This window comes from Mustelus asterias, chromosome 7 (genome assembly GCF_964213995.1).
Source record: "Mustelus asterias chromosome 7, sMusAst1.hap1.1, whole genome shotgun sequence".
NCBI lineage: Eukaryota > Metazoa > Chordata > Chondrichthyes > Carcharhiniformes > Triakidae > Mustelus > Mustelus asterias.
The window spans coordinates 57656579-57676802 of NC_135807.1; the positions used below are offsets into that span (position 1 = coordinate 57656579).

The following is a 20224-nucleotide window of genomic DNA, read 5'->3' on the forward strand; positions in this document are numbered from 1 at the left end:
GCATAGCGCGCAAGAAACAATACTTTTCACTGTATGCTAATACATGTGACAATAATAAATCAAATCAAATCAAAAGAGTCTTCTGATTTTACAGGACCTCTATTCCAGCCAAAACTTCAATTCATCCAAGAAACTACAGGCCTGCTATGAAAGAGACTGAAATAATTCAAGATTGCAATTGCATTGTTTCTTTATTTGTATCTAATCTTTTAGTGGGATTTTCTGGCCCTTCCCGTTAGCAGGACCTTCCAGTTGTGCTGAAGGGGACCCATGGTGGATAATCTGGCAGCGGGACACGCTATCCACACAAAACACCATGGACATCGAAGGGACTTGAAGATCCCACCAGCAGCCAATAGTGAGTCACTTCCACCGCTGGAAAACATGCTGCAAGTGGCTGGAAAATTCCGTTCCTTATATGTGTGACAGTGCGTGTAAGACTTCGCATTTAAATGTCTGGGACAAGTGTGTGGTAATAAATAAACCTCTTCATTTTTAAATCCATAAAAACTGAATCATTAGGACAAAGCACCCTAAGGGTAAGAAAACATACTAACCTCACACATTAAAACACTTTGATCATGGCCAGCAATAAAATACATAAACTCTGCTCATGACAGTTCTTTCACCTTCACACCTGTTGTTTCCTCTTGCTGGATGTGAAGGGGTTGAGGCTTGCATTCTGCTCAGACAATTATTCAAAACCATGCTGCCACCATGTTATGTTCTTATTCTGTTCAATGTAAAGGTACCAACCATACACAAAGATTGGTGAAACAATAACAATAGCGTCTCCCAGCACCGGATTTCTGGCAGCATCAGCTCCATGCCAGAAATCGGTGGGGAGGCGCAAAGACCATTTAAATCCTAATTTTATTATAATTAAATGTGATTAGTGGACCCAGGCATTCCACCCCCCCAAGCCAGAGCGGTTCACTCCAGCGGGGATTACAGTAGCTCCCCACTAATGGGGAACAAGCGGTGACCCCGCTGGAGTGAAGGGGGGCAATTGCCCCCTCCCCCCCCCCAGGGGTCTGGCAGTGGTGGGGGGTGCTCCCTGGGCATTGGTACCTTGGCAGTGCCAAGCTGGGCCTCCTGGCAAGGGGGCAAAGTGCCAATGCCCAGGGGCACCTTGGCACTGGCCATCAGGCATGGGGCAGTGCCAAAGAGTTGGGGCCTGATGGGGGCAGGGCCTTGTGGGTCGATCAGTGTGGGTGCGGGGGTCCCACTGCCACTCTGCAGACAGGATCAGTGGGGGAAAGAGGGAGGCATGAGTGAACCCCGCGAATCTCCCGGCCCGCTGAGCTAAAAAATTAGTGCAGCGGGATGGGAGAATTGCCCCCCTGATCTCTACATAGCTGCTTATAGACTGCCTATAAGCCATGGGAGTAACACATCACATCCCGTGTCGATATGGTAGTGATTGACAGTAGTTTTAAGACACGTTCCCTTAAAGGTTCATGCAAATCTTATCACAATAATAATCTGAAACCAAAAACAGAAAATGATGAAAATATTCAGCAGAGCTGGCAGCTCTGTCACTATTGCTGGGTTCAGAGGATGCATGGAAGGCAACGGGGCAGCTTACACACATGGCTTGGCAAATTTATTTGAATTAAGAACAAGTTTCTGTCGATTTGATGAATATATTTTTAAACATTCATTTGCAAACAGGAGTAGCTGCATCGTGACTCATTCTGAAAGCTTAATTAGAGCATCTAATCCTCAAAGTTATGACTTTTTTGTTGCTGCTTCTGCTTTCAGATAATTCAATGCTTTTATATGCAGCTCGGAGATGATTTACAAAGCCAAGAACCCTTGTTCTGTGATGCTGAGCCACTATTAGTATCATGAGGATGGTCATCCCTGATTTTATGGCCAATGACGCCTATTAATTTTAATCAGCTCCTTGCAAATAAAATTGCAGCTACATGAAAAAGTGGAGCTTTAATAAAAGAAGAGCTGAAACTCTCACACTGCAAATAATTTGGCTTTCCGTAGCAAATGATTCACGCATAAATCAATAGGCAGAACAAACTGTTTTGAAAGCAAACTAATTTTGCAACCAGCGTTCAAAACCACTACACAACTGAAAAAAAATACACAAGTCAATATAGAAAAATATGAAATCTTGCCTGTTTGGTCTGCATCACCAAAATTATGAAGAAATTTATGTTAAAATAAGAAATAACTGCAAATAAAATGTTTTTTGTGACCTCAGGATGTCACAAAGCTCCTCACAGCCAAAAGAGCTAATATCTTCGAAATACCATCATTGATGCAATTAATACACAGGCATGTGGGAGCCAACTTGTACATAGCAAGGTCCCACCAATTAATAATGAGGTCAACGACCAAACATTGTTCTCAGTGATGTTGGTTGTGCCATCAACATCGGCTAGGGTATCATAACATCCCAGCGCTTTTGACACAGCACCATTTTACATCAAGCTGAGGAGACAAATGGGGCTTCATTTCACATCACATCCAAAAGCCGGCATCGGTGCCGGTGCAGCACACCCCGCCCCCCCCCCCCCCCCACCACAACCACCCCCGCATCCAACTCCGATGACACTGATGAGTCTAGTTTATGCACTCAAATTTCTGGAATGGGGCTTGAATTGCAGATCTTTTAACCTAGAAGCAAAGGCACTACCAGCCAGGAATGACACTTACGAATCAATCTGTTGCAAGTATATTTAAATGAGAAGAATCACAGAATTGTTACTGTACAAAAGCAGGCTTTTTGGCCCATCATGTGTGCGCTGGCTCTCCAAACGAGCAATTCACTGAGTGCCATTCTCCCACGGTAAGCAAAATGGATGTTTTATTGATTGAATATGGTTGTGTAATTAAAAAAAGTATTTCAATGTTTCTTGCACAATTTAACAAGGGAAATTGCCACTAAATCCGCAGCTAGAATTCTCTGGCTGGAAAACGTAAACCAAAAAAACATTTATTCTGCATTCTGTTGTTGACTGCACATTTAATCAGTTCATGCCACCATCTTCATCATTACAATATTAATGATTCAAAATATTAAATTAACATTCGGTCCACTGAAATTCTAAAATCCATTTAAATCCATTAAAACCCCATATTTAGCATGTTTACCCATTTCAGTAATAATCATTATTAAACTCACAACTTTCAATCAAATAAATCAAATCAAGTAAAACTTTAAATGCATTACAACAAAATGAAAATGTGTATTTATATAGCACTGTTCAGGTCCCAATGTGCTTTTCAGCTACTAAGGTATTTTTGGAGTTTAGTCATTGTTGCAATGTAACAAACAAAACAGCCAATTCACCCACAGTAAACTCCCACAGACAGCAACGGGATAACAACTTGATCATTTTTTTTGTGATTGAAGGTTAAATATTGGCCAGGGACAACAGCGATGACTTCCTTGCTCTTCAGTGAAATTGTTATTTGAAATGGGATCTTCTGTACCCACTGAGAGGACAGTAGGATTTAAAGTCTCATATGAAAACAGCATTTCTGACAGTGCAGCACTCCCTCTGTACTGCACTGGATATATCAAGCCTTGATCAGGTCCTGGAGAAGGACTTGAACCTACAGCCTTTTCTGTCTTAGAGGTGAGATTGCTATCAACTGAGTCACAACTGATGTTATTTAAGTTTATTATATTATGTATTTTTAATGCAAGTTTACAACCGTAAAACTATATTTTAATGAACATCAGCACATTTGTATAATTGTGGTGAAATTACCTTATTGTCTTGATCATGTTAAGACCCATTTCGACACTGCAATGTGCGTGGTCGTGACGTGGCTCAGGGAGTCCAGATACACAGTAATAGCAATCTCCAAGGATCTTAATTCTAAGACAGTGATGCTCCTAAAATGTTATTAAAAATACATTATTTTAATTAATAAATTGCACTGCATAACTGTATTAGTGGAACTCTTTGCATGCACAGTATAATGAGAAATATTCATCGTTTTACAGTACACTTGTCAAAGTTGCTCTTTGACATGCATTTATTATGAAGAGGATATTGTTGCACATTTTCATACTTTTGCACCTATACAGCCTTCCAACAGCTATATTTGCTGAGGCAAAAAAACCCCCAGAAAACAGTCATTTCACTTCAGTGATCACACCCATCAAAAGAATAGGGGTCTGGGAAAAGCACTCCAGGCATTTTAAATAGAAAATCTCAAGCATCCTTTAAATATAGCTCCATCATTAAAATGACCAGGCTATGTATGAAGTTTCTAAAAACACATTTAAATTCAGATTTAAATAGCTAAAATATTGTATTTTACTAAACACTGTTAACACAATGGCACAAGTCAGATAATAATATTGTATACTCTGTCCAGGAAACATCATTATATAAATCACAGGTAATGTAAATGACTCTTTGAGCTAATTGTTGAGTTCTGAGCGGTGTGACCTATTCTAATTAGCATTACCTCTCCAGGGTTCTCTATTTCTGTGCTAATTCCATTATAAAACACAGTGGGGGTGAAATTGGTCTTTGCCAGTAACATAAGGTGAACTCAAAGCGAGTTGACATCAAAGAAAAAAATAGTGATTTGTAACATGCACAGCAGCTGAAAGATTTATAGATATCAGCAACATTTGTTTTCTTAAACAACACGCTAACATAAAACCAGAGCTAAATAGGTACCTAGACACCAGTGGTCATAATATTATTACAATTAACTTGAAAAACCAAATCAAGAAAATGTATCAGACGACAAACAACATGAGTAAAATTATTTGAGAGGTTCTATTGAAGAAACATTATAGAGAAATGGAAAACCTTTAGAACCATCCTTATGCTTAAGGAAACACTGCAAGTCTCCAGGATTAAAAAGAGAATCCATTGGGAAAATGAAACTAAATTTGTTGACTGGTTATGCCCGAAGCTGAATTATAGTTTAAGGGAAGTTACTCACAGGGGAACAGGAATACGTATTAAAGTCACTTGAGGGCAACAGAAGCTGCTATCAGACCAACCAACAGGATGTTGGCAAAAAGGATAATATATAATGTGCTGGAAATAGCACATTTTTATCAATGATGTTAGCCGGAGACGGTAAGAGTTTTAACAACACCAGGTTAAAGTCCAACAGGTTTATTTGGTAGCAAATTTGCTTCCAAATAAACCTGTTGGACTTTAACCTGGTGTTGTTAAAACTCTTACTGTGTTTACCCCAGTCCAACGCCGGCATCTCCACATCATGTTAGCCAGAGAGCCATTCAAGATTCTATAGGGCCACTTAAGGATTTCACAGGGGAAAGTCAGATTGACTTCTGAATGTGGGCTGAGATTTTAACTGGTTGCTTTGTTCAGTCTACATTACGGATGACAATGCTACGTTATCATTAATATAGAATAGGACCGATGTTTTAACTGAATGCATAATGCATAAAGCCCTGGCTAGAATTAGGTTTTTCAAAATAGATTGGGTTGCTTGCCCTGAGCCCATTTACTGAAGGTGCTCAAAGAAGTGGGAGCTGCACTTTGCGAGCCCCTTGCTCATATTCTGATAACTTGCTATGGTGTCTGGGGCTGTTCTTAAGCACTGGAAAGAGGTCCACCTATGCCAGTATTTCAAAAGGGTGGTAAGTTAGAATGGGGAACCTTAGGCCCGTGAGTTTTACTTTGCTCTGAGGCATTACGAGAGGGATTGCTGGAGTTGCTAAAATTACACTGTTAACATTGACAGAGATACCTCGACAGAGAAATACTTATTTAGAGTCTCAACATGATTCCCGGAAAAGACCTCACACCCCTGGTTGAATCTTTTTGAGACATTCAAGAAGCTGGTGGAGCAGAATAGCATCAGTGGTTTCAGGGTGAGAGGAGATGGTTGAAGTTAAAAATGGTGTGATGGGGTAGGGGTGCTTTCCTGACCACATCAGCATGGTCTGTACTGACCATCACATTATAGAGGGTGGTACTGCAGGCATCCTGTGCATACACAGAGAAGTATGCATGTGGGCAGATTGTGACATCAATCAGCACTCAATGCTTATTTGACACCCACCTGCCATTTTAGACCACTCCGCTCAAGTTAATCTCCCCTGTTAAATACGCACAGCTGAAAAACGGCATTAGGGGCCCTCAAACAGAGTTATTGAGAGGTATCAGCATTGAATTTGCAATCTACTTGCTGTTGCAGAATAAGTAGAAATACTGGGTTGTTGGAGGAGTTCTGAAATGTTGGTTAAATCAACATGGAGTGGTGTACGATGTTTCAAAGGAATTGTGTGCCACTAAAAAGCTTCTGAGTTCAGCATTTTCTCTCAGCCATGAGGGCTATATTTGCGGTCCTTTTGGAGTACAGCATGAGGGAAATGGAGCATAAACAGCAGAGAAGACAACCTGCTTGCAAGAGGGAGGAGAAGGGCTCTCAGCAGGAGGTTTTACTTTGCTAGGGTCTTCAGGAGTACTTCTAACTGCCCCTCAGCCAGGAGCAGTGTGTGAGGTTAGTAATGCAGCTGGGAAGATTTGGCATGTAAGGATTAATTCACTGGCCTTGCCCACTCATATGAGATCGTGGCTTCATGGATATGAATGCATTGCATTCATGTCATGAATCCAGGCACTTGGCATTGACTGCCATGACCAGCCTCTCCCATTGACTTCTAAGTACTTGTCCGGAGAGCCTCTTAGTCCCTGAGGGATGAGAGCCTCCCTCTTCCCATTCACCATCCGTATCTGACTCCCGCATGGCATGGGAAATCCTGAGGGCACACTCTTCGGCCCGTTAAGCCATTTTGGATTCTTTCTTCCAATGTTCAGCCCTTGCTGCAGCCACTCTTTAAAAGGTGCTATCTGACATCACGTGGTGCAGGTTAGCTTTAAGTGGTGCTTGCTTAAGACAAACCTGCTGTGTTGTGCACTGCCCACTCTGCATTGGAATCAGTCGGGGCAAGAAGGAAGCCAGCGATCAGGGCTGGCTTGGGGGTAGTCAGCCGAGGGGATGGGGTGGGGGGGGGGGGTGCTGCAGATCGGGGCAGGCTGGGGGGGGTGTCTACCCGCTGGGAGGTCGGCACTGCCTGGGGGGTGGTCAGGACTGGTGGGGGGAAGGGGGGCTGGAGATTGGGGCGCTCCGGGACGGGGGGATTTCAAGGCTGGCCTGGGAATGGTCGGGGGGGGCACAATTGGGTCATGGGGGGGTTGGGGAGGCAGCATTGTGGGGGTCCCGGGCTGGCCAGCGATCGAGCTGGCCAGCAAATGGGAGGCTGACAGTTTGGGGCCACTGCGCATGCGCAGAGACCCTCTGGTTTCAGCCTCCCGGGTGGGAAAAGGTCCTGCCCCCTGCAGTCTAATGATATTCTCTCTGGCGGCCTCTGCAGTGCATGGGGTGTGAGAAATTCTTCTCTGAACTCCTACTGAAAAAACCAGCATGTATTACTCCAGTTTTCCCACAAATTCGACACTTAGAGTTTTTTTGGGAGAACTGCGCCCACGATTTGCCTTCTTCACTGCCTGCTGCACCTGCTTGCTTACTTTCAGTGACTGATATACAAGGATACCAAGGCCTCAATGCACATTCCCCTCTTTCAATCTATAGCCATTCAGATAATAATCTGCCTTCCTGTGTTTGTTACCAAAGTGGATAACCTCACACTTATCCACATTATATTGCATCTGCCATGCATTTGCCCACTCATTCAACTTGTCCACCTCTGCATCCTCCTCACATTTCACTCTTCCACCCATCTTCTGTCATTGCAAATTTGGAGATATTACATATAGTTATCTCACCTATATATCAATATACATTGTAAATAGCTGGGGTCCCAGCACTGACCCCTGTGGTACTACCCCACTAGGCACTACCTGCCACCTGGAAAAAGGTGTATTTATTCCAACTCTATGTTTCTTGCCTGCCAATAGTTTTCTGTCCATCTCAATACACTACCCTCAATCCCATGTGCTTTAATTTTACATGCTAATCTCTTATGTGGGACTTTGTTGCAAGTCTTCTGAAAGTCCAAATATACCACATCCACTGGCTCCACCTTATCAACTCTACTAGTTACATCCTCAAAGAATTCCAGTAAATTTGCCAAGCATGATTTCTCTTTCATAAATCTTTGCTGACTTTGTCCAAACCTGTCACTGTTTTCCAAGTGTTCTGCTGTTAAAACTTTTATAATGGACTCTTGCATTTTCCCCACTACTGACATCAGGCTGACTGGTCTATAATTCCCTGTTTTCTCTCTGCTTCCCTTTTTAAAAAGTGGGGTTATATTAGCTACCCTCCAATCCGTAGGAACTGTTCCAGTGTATAGAATCTTGGAAGGTAACCGCCAATGCATCCACTATTTCTACAGCCACTTCCTTAAGTCTTCAGGAATTTAGATTATCAGGTCCTGGAGATTTATTGGCCTTCAATTCTATCAATTTCCCCAATACCATTTCGCAACTAATACTGATTTCTTTCAGTTCCTCACTCTCACTAAACCCTGTGTTCCCCAACATTTCTGGTGCGTTATTTGTGTCCTGTTATGTGAAAGCAAAATCAAAGTATGTATTTAGTTGGTTAGCCATTTCCTTGTTCCCCAGTATAAATTCCTCTGTTTCTGACTGTAAGGGACCTACATTTGTCTTCCCCAATCTTTTCCTCTTCACATACCTATAGAAGTTTTTATGTTTCCCCCGTAAGCTTATTCTCCACTCTATTTTCCCCTTCTTAATCAATCTCTTTGTCCTCCTTTGCTGAATTCTAAACTGTTTCCAATCCTCAGGTCTGCTGTTTTTTTCTGGCCAATTTGTATGCCTCTTCCTTGGATCTAATACCATTTCTAATTTCCTTTGTAACCCATGGGTTGACCACCTTTCCCATATTATTTTTGCATCACACAGGAAAGAACAATTGTTGCAGTTCACCCAAGCGCTCTTTGAATGTTTGCCATTGCCTATCCATCGACAACCCTTTAAGTAATGTTCTCCAATCTATCATAGTCAGCTCATGCCTCATACCATCCTAGTTTCCCTTATTTAGATTTAGGATCCTAGTCTCAGAATCAACAACGTCATTCTCCATCTTGATGAAGAACTCTATCATATTATGGTCACTCATCCCCAAGGGGCCTTGGACTACCAGATTGCCAATTATTCCTTTCTCATTACACAATACCCAGTCTAGGATGACATCTTTAGTTGGTTCCTCAACATATTGGTCCAGAAAATCATCCTGTACACACTCCTGGAATTCCTCCTCTATGTATAATATTGTTAGTAATTTGATTTGCCCAAACTATATTCAGATTAAAGTCACCCATAATTACAGCTGTTCCTTTACCACATGCATCTCTAATTTCCTGTTTAATGCCATCCCCAATATCAGCATTACAGTTTGGGGGTCTACATACAACCACCACTAACATTTTTTGCTCCTTGGTGTTTCTCAGCTCTACCCATACAGATTCCACATTATCGGAGCTAATATCCTTCCTCACTATTGCATTAATTTCCTTTTTAACTAGCAACACAACTCCACCACCTTTTCCTTTTTGTCTGTCCTTCCTAAATACAGAACACCCCTGGATGTTCAGTTCCCATCCCTCATCACCCTGCAGCCATGTCTTCATAATCCCAACTATATCATACCCATTACATTTATTTGTGCAATTAATTCATCCGCTTCCTTGCAAATGTTCCATGTATTAAGGCACAATGCTTTAAGGCTTGTCTTTTTAACATTCCTTCTACTGTTCCCATTATTTTTCATTGTAATCCTACTTGAATCTGGTTCTTGGTTTCTCTGCCTATCACGTTTCCTATTCCCCTTTCTGAATTTTGCTCTTATCCTTGTTTCCCCCTCCTCTGACTCCTTGTATAGATTCCCATTCCCCTGCCATTTTAGTTTAAACCCTCTCCAACTCCCCCTAGGACACCAGTACCTGTCCTGCCCAGGTGCAACCCATCCAGTTTGTACTGGTCCCACCCCTCCAGAACTAGTCTCAATGTCCCAGGAATCTGAAATCCTCCCCCTCAAACCATCTTTTTAGCCATGTATTCATCCTATGTATCCTGCTATTTCTACTCTGATGTGGAGATGCCGGCGTTGGACTGGGGTAAACACAGTAAGAAGTTTAACAACACCAGGTTAAAGTCTAACAGGTTTATTTGGCTTTTGTTACCAAATAAACCTGTTGGACTTCAATCTGGTGTTGTTAAACTTCTTACTACTTCTACTCTGACCAGCACGTGGCACTGGTTATAAACCTGAGATCACTACCTATGAGGTAGGTTAGAGGGATTAGTGGGTAAATATGTGGGGGTAGGGTCTGGGTGGGATTGTGGTCGGTGCAGACTCGATGGGCCGAATGGCCTCCTTCTACACTGTAGGGTTTCTATGATGATTTCTATGAGGTCCGACTTTTCAACTTACCTCCTCGCTCCCTATATTCTGCTTTTAGGACCTCATCCCTTTTTTCGCCTATATCATTTGTACCAACACGTACCATGACCATCGGCTGTTCACCCTCCCCCTTCAGAATGTCCTGTAGTTGCGCTGTGAAATCCTTAACCCTAGTACCAGGGAGGCAACATACCATCCTGGAATCTAATTTGCAGTTACAGAAACACCTATCTACTGCCCCTACAATTGAATCCCCTATAATTATTGCATTCCCACACTCTTCACTCCTCTCCCACAGGAGAACCAACCATTCCTTCACTGTTGCTGAGTCAAAATTCTGGAACTCCCTTATTAACAGCACTGTGGATGTACCTACACAACATGGATTGCAGCAGGCTACCATCACCTTTTCAAAGATAATTAGGGATGGGCAATAAATGCTGACCTAGGTACCGATGCTCACATCATGTGAAAGAATGGAAGAAAATAAATTCTTCCTTATAGATAGGCTGGTTGGTCTTTCAAAACTCTTTGATCATCTTTAGCAAATCTCATTGCCTTCTCCGCTCTAAGGAGAACCACTCCATTTTCACTAGTTTCCCAGAGTATCTGAAGTCTTTCATCCTTGGTATCATTCTCCACTGCACCATCTCTAAGGCATTGACATTGTTCCCAACGTATGGTGCCCAATGTATGGGGCAGCACGGTGGCACAGTGGTTAGCACTGCTGCCTCACAGCATCAGGGACCTGGGTTCGATTCCCGGCTTGGGTCACTGTCTGTGTGGAGTTTGCACGTTCTCCCCACGTCTGCGTGGGTTTCCTCTGGGTGCTCTGGTTTCCTCCCACAGTCTGAAAGACGTGCTGGTTAGGTGCATTGATCCAAACAGGCACCGGAGTGTGGTGACTAGGGGAATTTCATAGTAACTTCATTACAGTGTTAATGTAAGCCTTACTTTAACTAACTTTAAATAAACTTTAACTGTAACTAACTTTAACAGAATTGCCTGTAATATTCCAGCTGGGGCCTAACCAGTGCTTTCTGAAGATTTAGCATAACTTCCCTTGCTTTGCACTCTATCACTCTTTTGTTCTGCCATCTTTAAAGACTTGTGTATGTATCAACCCAGGCTCCGCTATTCATGCATTCACTTTAAAATTGTACCATTTATCTCATACTGCCAGTCCTTTCTTCCTGCCAAAATGAATCACTTCACACTTCTCTGCATTAAATTCCATGTACCATATGTCTGCTCCTTTCACCAGTCTGTTTATGACTTCCTAAAGTTTGATACTAGTCTCCTCATATGTTTAATACTTTTTTAAAAAATTATTTATTAGTCACAAGTTGGCTTACATTAACACTGCAATGAAGTTGCTGTGAAAATCCCTTAGTTGCCACACTCCAGTACCTGTTCGGGTACACTGAGGGGGAATTTAGCATGGCCAATGCACCTAACCAGCGTGTCTTTCAGACTGTGGGAGGAAACCGGAGCATCCAGAGGAAACACACGCCAACAACGTGCAGACTCCGCAAAGACAGTGACCCAAGCTGGGGATTCGAACCCAGCTCCCTGACACTGTGAGGCAGCAGTGCTAACCACTGTGCCGTGCCGCCCCAGGTTGTTCGCTTAATTCTTAGCACACTGAGGATATTTTGGCAAATATTATCCAATTACGGAAACAAATTTAGTGTCAGACTCTGTGTTTTGAATTTAGCAAGCATTGGCTGCTTGGATATGGCCTGTACCTTGCCTGTTGCAAACAGAGGAAGAAACAAACTGTTTAATACACTCTGCCAATCTTTGAGGCATATGGCCTACATACCTAGCATCACACTGGCACTTAAATTCATATACCACATTAGTCAAGTGTATGATGGTCAGAACATCTGTCTGATTTGATGGCAGCATGCTGTTAGTGGTGAATACCACCTGTGTTGTTGCTGCATTGTTGCCCTGCCAGGGAAATCTGAGGTAGACGGTGCTCTTTTCAGGGCCGAGTGGTAAAAGTCAGTCACCATCAACTGGTGTAGTCTCCATGGCAATGCTTCTACCAATCAGAGTCCACTTGTCAACCAATCAGCACTGTCTTCTCACACAGTCTAAATGTGTTGTTTTTCCTTACATTGGTATTCTTGCAAATTGTCCTGATCAGTGCAAGAGGAAAAGCTTTGACAAAATCTCTTTTTTTCAGCAAAACTCAAGTTCTGTACTACAAAACTACTGTTTCTGAGTTTCATGGCATTTGTAAACTTTGAAATTATGTCCTGCAAACCCAATCCAGGACATCTATATGAGCAGTGTTCCGAAGCAATTTTTCTTCCTTTCTGAAAGGTGGCATGGTAGCACACAGTGGTCAGCACTGCTGCTTCACAGCGCCAGGGACCCAGGTTTGATTCCCGGCTTCGGTCACTGTCTGTGTGGAGTTTGCATGTTCTCCCCGTGTCTGCGTGAGTTTCCTCCGGATGCCCCGGTTTCCTCCCACATTTTGAAAGATGTGCTGGTTAAGTGCATTGACCCGAACAGGTGCTGGACTGTGGCGACTAGGGGACTTTCACAGTAACTTCATTGCAGTGTTAATGTAAGCCTTACTTGTGATTAATAAATAAACTTTAACTGAAAATGAACTGTTCACCACTACTCTCCATTTTCTGTCCCTCAGCTAATTTCATATCCAAACAACCTTTTAACCAAGGACTTCAAAACTGCTATCAAGTCTATTATGTGATACTTTATCAAATGCCTTTTGAAAGTCAAAATGCACATCATAATGGCACTACCCTCATCTACAATTTCCACAATTTCATCATAGAACCATTACAGTAAAGCATAGCTGCAGGGGTTATATCGAGGACCCACTATAAGATAACTCCGCACACACATGCTTACATGCAGATGCAACAGATAAGGCTGAAGCAATTGCAACAACCTTCATTCAGAAGCACCAGTGGATGATCCATTTCAGTCTCATCCTGCCTTGTAGATGCTGGGCAGGCTTTGGGGAGCCAGGAGGTGAGTTACTCGCCGCAGGATTCTTAGCCTCTGACCTGCTTTTATAGCCATAGTGCTTATATGACTAGTCCAATTCAGCATTATCGTTGTCAGTCTTCAGCCAATTCGATTCACTCCATGTGAGGTCAAGAAATGCCTGAAGACATTGGATACTACAAAGGTTATGGACCCTGACAATATTTCAATAATAGTTCTGAAAACTTGTGCTCCAGAACTTGCCGCTCCCCAAGCCAAGCTCTTCCTGTACAGTCATAACACTGGCATCTACCCAACAAAATGGAAAATTGCCCAGCTATGTCCTGTACACAAGAAATAGGACAAATCCAACCCGGCCAATTATTGCCTCATCAGTCTACTCTTGATTGTTAGTAAAGTGATGGAAGGGGGTCATCAATAGTGGTATCAAGCTCCATCTATATGAAATTATATAGCAATGACCTGCTCACTAATGCTCAGTTTGGGTTCAGCCAGGATTACTCAGCTCTTGACCTCAATTCAAACATACCTTGATTCAAACATGGACAAAAGAGCTGAACTCCAGAGATGAGGTGAGAGTGACTGCGCTCAACATCAAGGCAACATTTGACTGAGAGTGGCATCAAGGAACCAAGACTGGAATCAGGGGGAAAACTCTGAGTCGTACCTGGCACAAAGGAAGATGAATGTGGTGGTTGGAGGCCAATCATCTCGGTTCCAGGACATCATGCATGAGTTCCTCACCGTGGTGTCCGAAACCCAACCATCTTCAGCAGCTTCATTAATAACCAATGACTAAGTAACATTTGCACCACACAAGTGCCAGGCAATGAGCATCCCCAGCAAAAGAGTATCTACCATTACCCCATGACATTCAATGCCACTACCATTTCTGAATCTCCCACTATCAGCATACTGGGGGTTCCCATTGACCAGAAGCTGAATTGGACTAGTCATATAAGCACTATGGCTATAAAAGCAGGTCAGAGGCTAAGAATCCTGCAGCGAGTAACTCACCTCCTGGCTCCCCAAAGCCTGCCCAGCGTCTACAAGGCACAAGTCAGGAGTGTGATGGGATACCCTCCACTTGCCTGGATGAGTGCAGCTCCAACAACATTCAAGAAACTTGACACCATCCAGGACAACGCATCCCGCTTGATTGCTACCCCTTCCACAAATATTCAATCTCTCTACCAACAGCAAACTCTGGCCACTGTGTGTATCACTGCAGGAACTCACCAAGGTTCCTTAGGCAACTTCCAAACCCACGACTACTGCGATCTAGAAGGAAAAGGGCAGAACATACCAGGGAACACCACCACCTGGAAGTTCCCCTCCAAGTTACTCAGCATCCTAACTTGGAAATACATTGCTGTTCCTTCACTGTCGCTGGGTCAAAATCGTGGAGCTCCCTCCCTAACAGCACTGTGAGTGTACCTACACCTGAAGGATTGCAGAGGTTCAAGAATACAGCTCATTACCACCTTCTCAAGGGTAATTAGAAATGGGCAATGATGCTGGTCTAGTCAGCGACGCCAACATCCCACAAATGAATAAGAACAAAGCTCCATCCTGGACATGCTTTGAGAATGCAGACAGAAACATTTGCTTTCACACAACAGTTAATACAGTCTGTAGTTAGCATAGAAAATGCCCAGTAAGTCCAATAGATTGTCCAAGCATTTTTCTGAATGCACCTTCATATCAGATAAGAAAGTGATAGTTTTCCTGAGGGAGTCCTCCTCCTTGTCATTTTAATGTGTTGCAGAGTAGGATCTGATCTTACTGAGCTATGCTGCTATTTTTACATCAATTAGCATTTGAAACCATTTAGCATCAATTTGAAAGTGGCAGTACACTGAACCTGAAGACATACATACTTCATCAGCTCAAACATCATTACCCGAAACACAATAGAAATTTGCACTGATATAACTAACGCTTTATTGAAGAAAAACATCCCAAGTTGCATGACAGGAGCATGATCAAACAAAAATTGAAGCTGTGCCACATATAAAGAAATATTAGGACATTTTGGTCACAGGGGTAGGTTTTCAGGGAAGAAAGGGAGATGGAGAAGGTTAGGCAGCTGAAAGTACAACCATCAATAATTGTGTAGTGGAAATGGGAGATGTGCAAGATGTCAGAATTGAAGCGGCATAGAGATTTTGGTATGTTGTAGGGCAGGGGGGGTGTGGGGGTGCGGGGGGGGGGGTGCGGTGGGGGGGGGTGGGGGGGAGTTACAGAGACAGGAAGGGATGAAATCACAAAGGAACTTGGTAAAAAGGATGAGAATTTTAAACCTGTCATATTTTCAGTCTGAGTGCCACTGTAGGTCAGGAAGCACAGGGCTGATTGGTGAATGGGACTTGGTGTGGGTTAATATCCGGGCAGTTGAATTTTGGATGAGCTCAAGGTCATGGAGTGTGGAAGATGAGCAGTTGGCATGGAACTCATAAACAGTTCAAGTACTCAGGCACTGATGATCAAAAGTACATAGAGGTCACATAAAAAGAAACAAGTTGCATTTTTATTGGATCTTTCTTTTCCCCAGGATTTTCCAAAACAATTCTCGACCAATTAATTGCTTTGACACATACTGACTGTTGTTAAGTTGGCAAACATATTGACGAACAGCAAGCACCCACAAACAACAATGAGATGGGGGGGGGGGGGAGGGGGGCACAGTGGCACAGTAGTTAGCACTGTTGTCTCACAACTCCAGGGACCTGGGTTCAATTCCGGCCTTAGGTGACTGTCTGTGTGGAGTTCAAATGTTCTCCCAGTGTCTGCGTGGGTTTCCTCCAGGTGCTTCGGTTTCCTCCCACAGTCCAAAGATGTGCGGGTTAGGCGGATTGGTGATGCTAAATTGCCAGTTAGTGTCCAAAGATGTGTAGGTTAGATGGATTAGCCATGGTAAACACACGGGGTAATAGGGATAGGGTGGGGGAGAGGGCCTGGGTAAGATTCTCTGTCAGAGAGTCAGTGCAGACTCGATGGGCTGAATGGCTTCTCCTGCACTATAGAGATTCTATGAAATAAATAATGGATACTTTGGTTTATTGGTGTTTGTTTGTAGGTAAGTTTTAACTAGGCCAACAGGAGAAATCCTGCTTTGTCTGGAATAGTGCCATGGGATATTATGTCTAACAAAGCAACCAGGTGGATTCATGTCTTGATTCATGTCTTTTCTGAAAGACGGCACCTCTGGAAATACAGTATTGCCTCTGTCAGCCTTGATTACATGTTCAGGTCTTGTAATGAGGCCACAATCAGAAACAAAAGTACAACCACATGAATAATCATCTGTCAGTATCCTAAAATACACGTTCTCTTGATGAAGTCAGATATCAATGTTCAATTTTTTTCTCTTACAAATCTAATTTCCATCGCCTTTCATTTAATCTTTGGGATCCACACTACAACACATGCATCACACCCAAAAATACTAAAGTTTGAGAATTTATAAAGCCATTAATAGAGCACACGAAAAAGAAACGTAAGTATAAATGTTGGAAATAACCATCAGCACAGTCGCCTTAGAAGTTACCCACAAAATGTTTGTCTGTCTGCTCCATTCATATATTGACTATTTATTGAGTATTTTCAGCATTTTCTATTGTTTCAGATTTCTGACATTCATTATTTTTCTTTGTATATGCTCAAAATAGTGTATATTAAATATCTGGACCTATGGAGGGTAGATCTCCACCCAACACTGCCATGGAGAGGTCATGCCACCTGCCCAAAATTGGGAGGCCAGAATGTTCGGGGAGGAAAGAAAATGAAGCAGCTCACACAGTGAGCCAGATGGCCAGTCAAGTCTGGTGAGGTTGGGTGCTGCGAGGTGGAGGCAGCGGGCGGGGGGCGGGGGGGCGGGTATGTAGTGTGAGGCTCAAGCTGCAATCATTTATACTGAAATTTGTTAATCAGGGTCCTACCTCATTAACAAATTTCGGTATAATTTACATTCTTAAGCAGCCTTTTACCCATTTTAGATTCTTAAGCAGCCTTTTACCCGTTTTAGGTGGGCTATGAAGGCTGCTCGTCCATGTGTAGGCCCATCTGATAAATGTGTGAGGCGAACTTTGGGTATCAATGGGACAGTCAATGCTCCCCTAATTTTCAACTGGCAGCCCTTTGTTTTTTTTTTAGGTGAGGAACAGGCAGCTGGTAGATGAAAATTGCCCCATATCCTATATTTTCAGACACAGAAATGATGAATAAAGGCTCATCAGGATTTTGGTAATTTTATTTAGTAAATGGGATATTTTTGTTTCGATCAGATGTGTGCAATAAATCCAGGCAGATTGTGGGCATTACTTATTTGTTATATTCAACTATCACATTGAATTATGAATTGACTTGTTGGAGGCAAGTTAGTTGTGCTGCTTTGTAAATTCAGCATGAATATATAAAGCAGCATGATTTATAGAAATTCCATTTAGTTTATCATTTTAAATTGTCCATCAATGAGAGGAATTTCTAATAAATTGGAAGACATAAAGCAACAAAAATGGAAGAAATGAAAGTTGTTGAAATAATAATCAGAATTTAGTTTATTGCATTTCGCAAAGTAAAATGATTGACTTGAACCCTTCAAGATACTTTTTGTACTTAGCACAGCGCCAGATTTTACATATCAAATTCAGTTATAAAGTCCATCCACTGCATTTATGTTAAATCAAACTTACATGTGCAAGTCGATCAAATCTCGCAAACAGTTCATTCAGCATCCTCACTAGCTCCTGTGCAGACAGGGTTGTCGAGAGGTTGGTGAAACCTTTCACGTCTGCAAAGAGAATGCTAAATAAAACATGGAAAATATTGTATTAATATCTTCTTGTTTGGTAAATAAGGAAAATATATTTCAGTGCTTAATACAGTCAATGCAAATTATTTTATTCCCATTTTTGTCACCATCGGGTAGCTTTTCAGTTTTACTGAAGCCCCATTTCAACATTTGCATCCATTTCAAAATGTGTTTCTTCCTTATTTCTGGAGCTTTCTATGACCACTGCTGTGAACATACAGCTGGGAGAGCAAGTAATTGGGTCTGCAGTCTTTATCATGGATTGCATAATTAAAATGCTGAGGACAAAGGCCAAACATCTCCATTCCTCCCAGCCAGCCATCAATGGTGAAAAGCCCACTTCACTAACTGTTTAAGCAAGTCTAGTAGTTGAAAAGACCATACAAGTCATGCAAACCTTACTAATGTCATAGACTTTTTAAGAGTCTGACCATTTTCAATGCATTTGAACTCCTTTGTAATTAATATGCTGCATCATTTTAAAAAGAAAAATAAAAACTGTTAAGATATGATCCTGGATAGAAGATTTGACCTCTTTGCGTAAGATCTTTTTAAATCGAACAAAGCTACTAGTAGCAAATAGATTTCTTACCTCACATTTTCATAGCGATGTATGTAGATTTTATGAAACTGGTGCTGTAAATGTCCACCTTCCACGGTTGACATGTCATTAATCATCTCCAATACAACAAATCGTGGCAAAACTGAAAGAACCAGCCTCTCCTTAATTATGTAAAAGAAATACGCACACATGGATATCATTAGCAACTATAGGTAATATATGCACAGAGGATTCTTTAGATTTGGAATAAATGTAGTTAATACACCCATTACTAGCCTTCTCCATCTTCTCAATTCTGGCTGTCAAGATCAGATTACCTTTTCTTTAATGTTCATATGATGATTTAAATTCTGCTTTTCTTCTGCTAAATACACTCTTATTTAAAAAAATCAATATAATGATCGACCCATTTTAAATCTTCCCACATTTCAAAATTATGTTGACTTTTGCTCTCCTTTGGTACCTCAGACCCCAGTCTATGTTTTGCCCACTGATTGAGGATCATTTTTCTCCCTTTTTATGGGGAACCCCTTGATGCTCACTCCATTTAGTTTTGGGTGATGATGTACAATGGGTGAAAGGAGAGGGGATATCAAATTAGATGTTCATAATGCATCACCCCATTGAGGTCAACTGAAAATCGGGTGGACTATATAATGAGCAGCAATTTGAGATTGTCCATTAGACCTCAGTGTTTTCTTTCTTCTGACAATACGATCAACTCAAGTTGCACGGGGGCGGGGAGGGGGGGGGGGTGTTGCGAGGGGGGTTATGGTTATTGGGAATAATTACTTTGGAGAAAATGGACAATGTTGACATAATAGTTTTAAAAGCAAAATACTGCAAATACTAGAAACTGAAACAAAAGCAGAAAGTGCTGGAAAATCTCAGCAGGTCTGATGTCATCTGTGGAGAGAGAATAGAGCCAACGTTTCGATTCAGGATGACCCAACCCTGACTCGAAAAGTTGACTCTGTTCTCTCTTCACAGACATTGTCAGACCTACTGAGATTTTCCAGCATTTTCTGTTTTTGTGTTTGACATAATAGTCCTTTAGCTATCACTTCTTGATTTTGAATTGAAGGGAAATGAAAATTGAGGGAGATGTATAGCATGTTTATTTGTATAAAAACCTTGTCACTAATTTCTTCCCATTCTCATGAAAGGTCATCAACCTGGAACATTGGGCTGAACTTTCCTGGCCCCATGGTGCAGGGTTGGAGGTTTGGGGTGGGATGGGGGTGGGGGGAGGGTGTTGGTGGTCATTGAAAATAAGAGGGAGCCATGTTGGGCAGACTTCCCAAGATGTTGCTCACTCCAGACTGGAAACAGGGTTGACAGCATCTTGTACAAAGGTAAACATGCTCTATTTTCTCAATGTGGGCTGTTTGGATCACTATTCTGTTCTGTTTGCATGAAGCATTATTTGTAATCGATGCAGTTTAGACCTCATAGTTCTTATTCAGGATTAGCACTGTCATTGACCTTTGTTAAGTTTC

General features: G+C 42.2%; 1 protein-coding gene across 3 annotated transcripts in view; it reads right to left on the reverse strand.

The window, feature by feature from the left end:
- The window catches only part of adcy8 (adenylate cyclase 8 (brain)), a 105342-nt gene that overhangs the window by 78511 nt on the left and 6607 nt on the right, over positions 1-20224 (reverse strand). For all 3 annotated transcript variants that reach the window (XM_078216091.1, XM_078216090.1, XM_078216092.1), the window contains exons 3-5: positions 18756-18886; positions 18045-18156; positions 3738-3865 (exon numbers count right to left, since the gene is read on the reverse strand). In XM_078216091.1, the coding sequence (XP_078072217.1) occupies positions 3738-3865; positions 18045-18156; positions 18756-18886 (371 nt within the window). The remainder of the gene's footprint in view (positions 1-3737; positions 3866-18044; positions 18157-18755; positions 18887-20224) is intronic.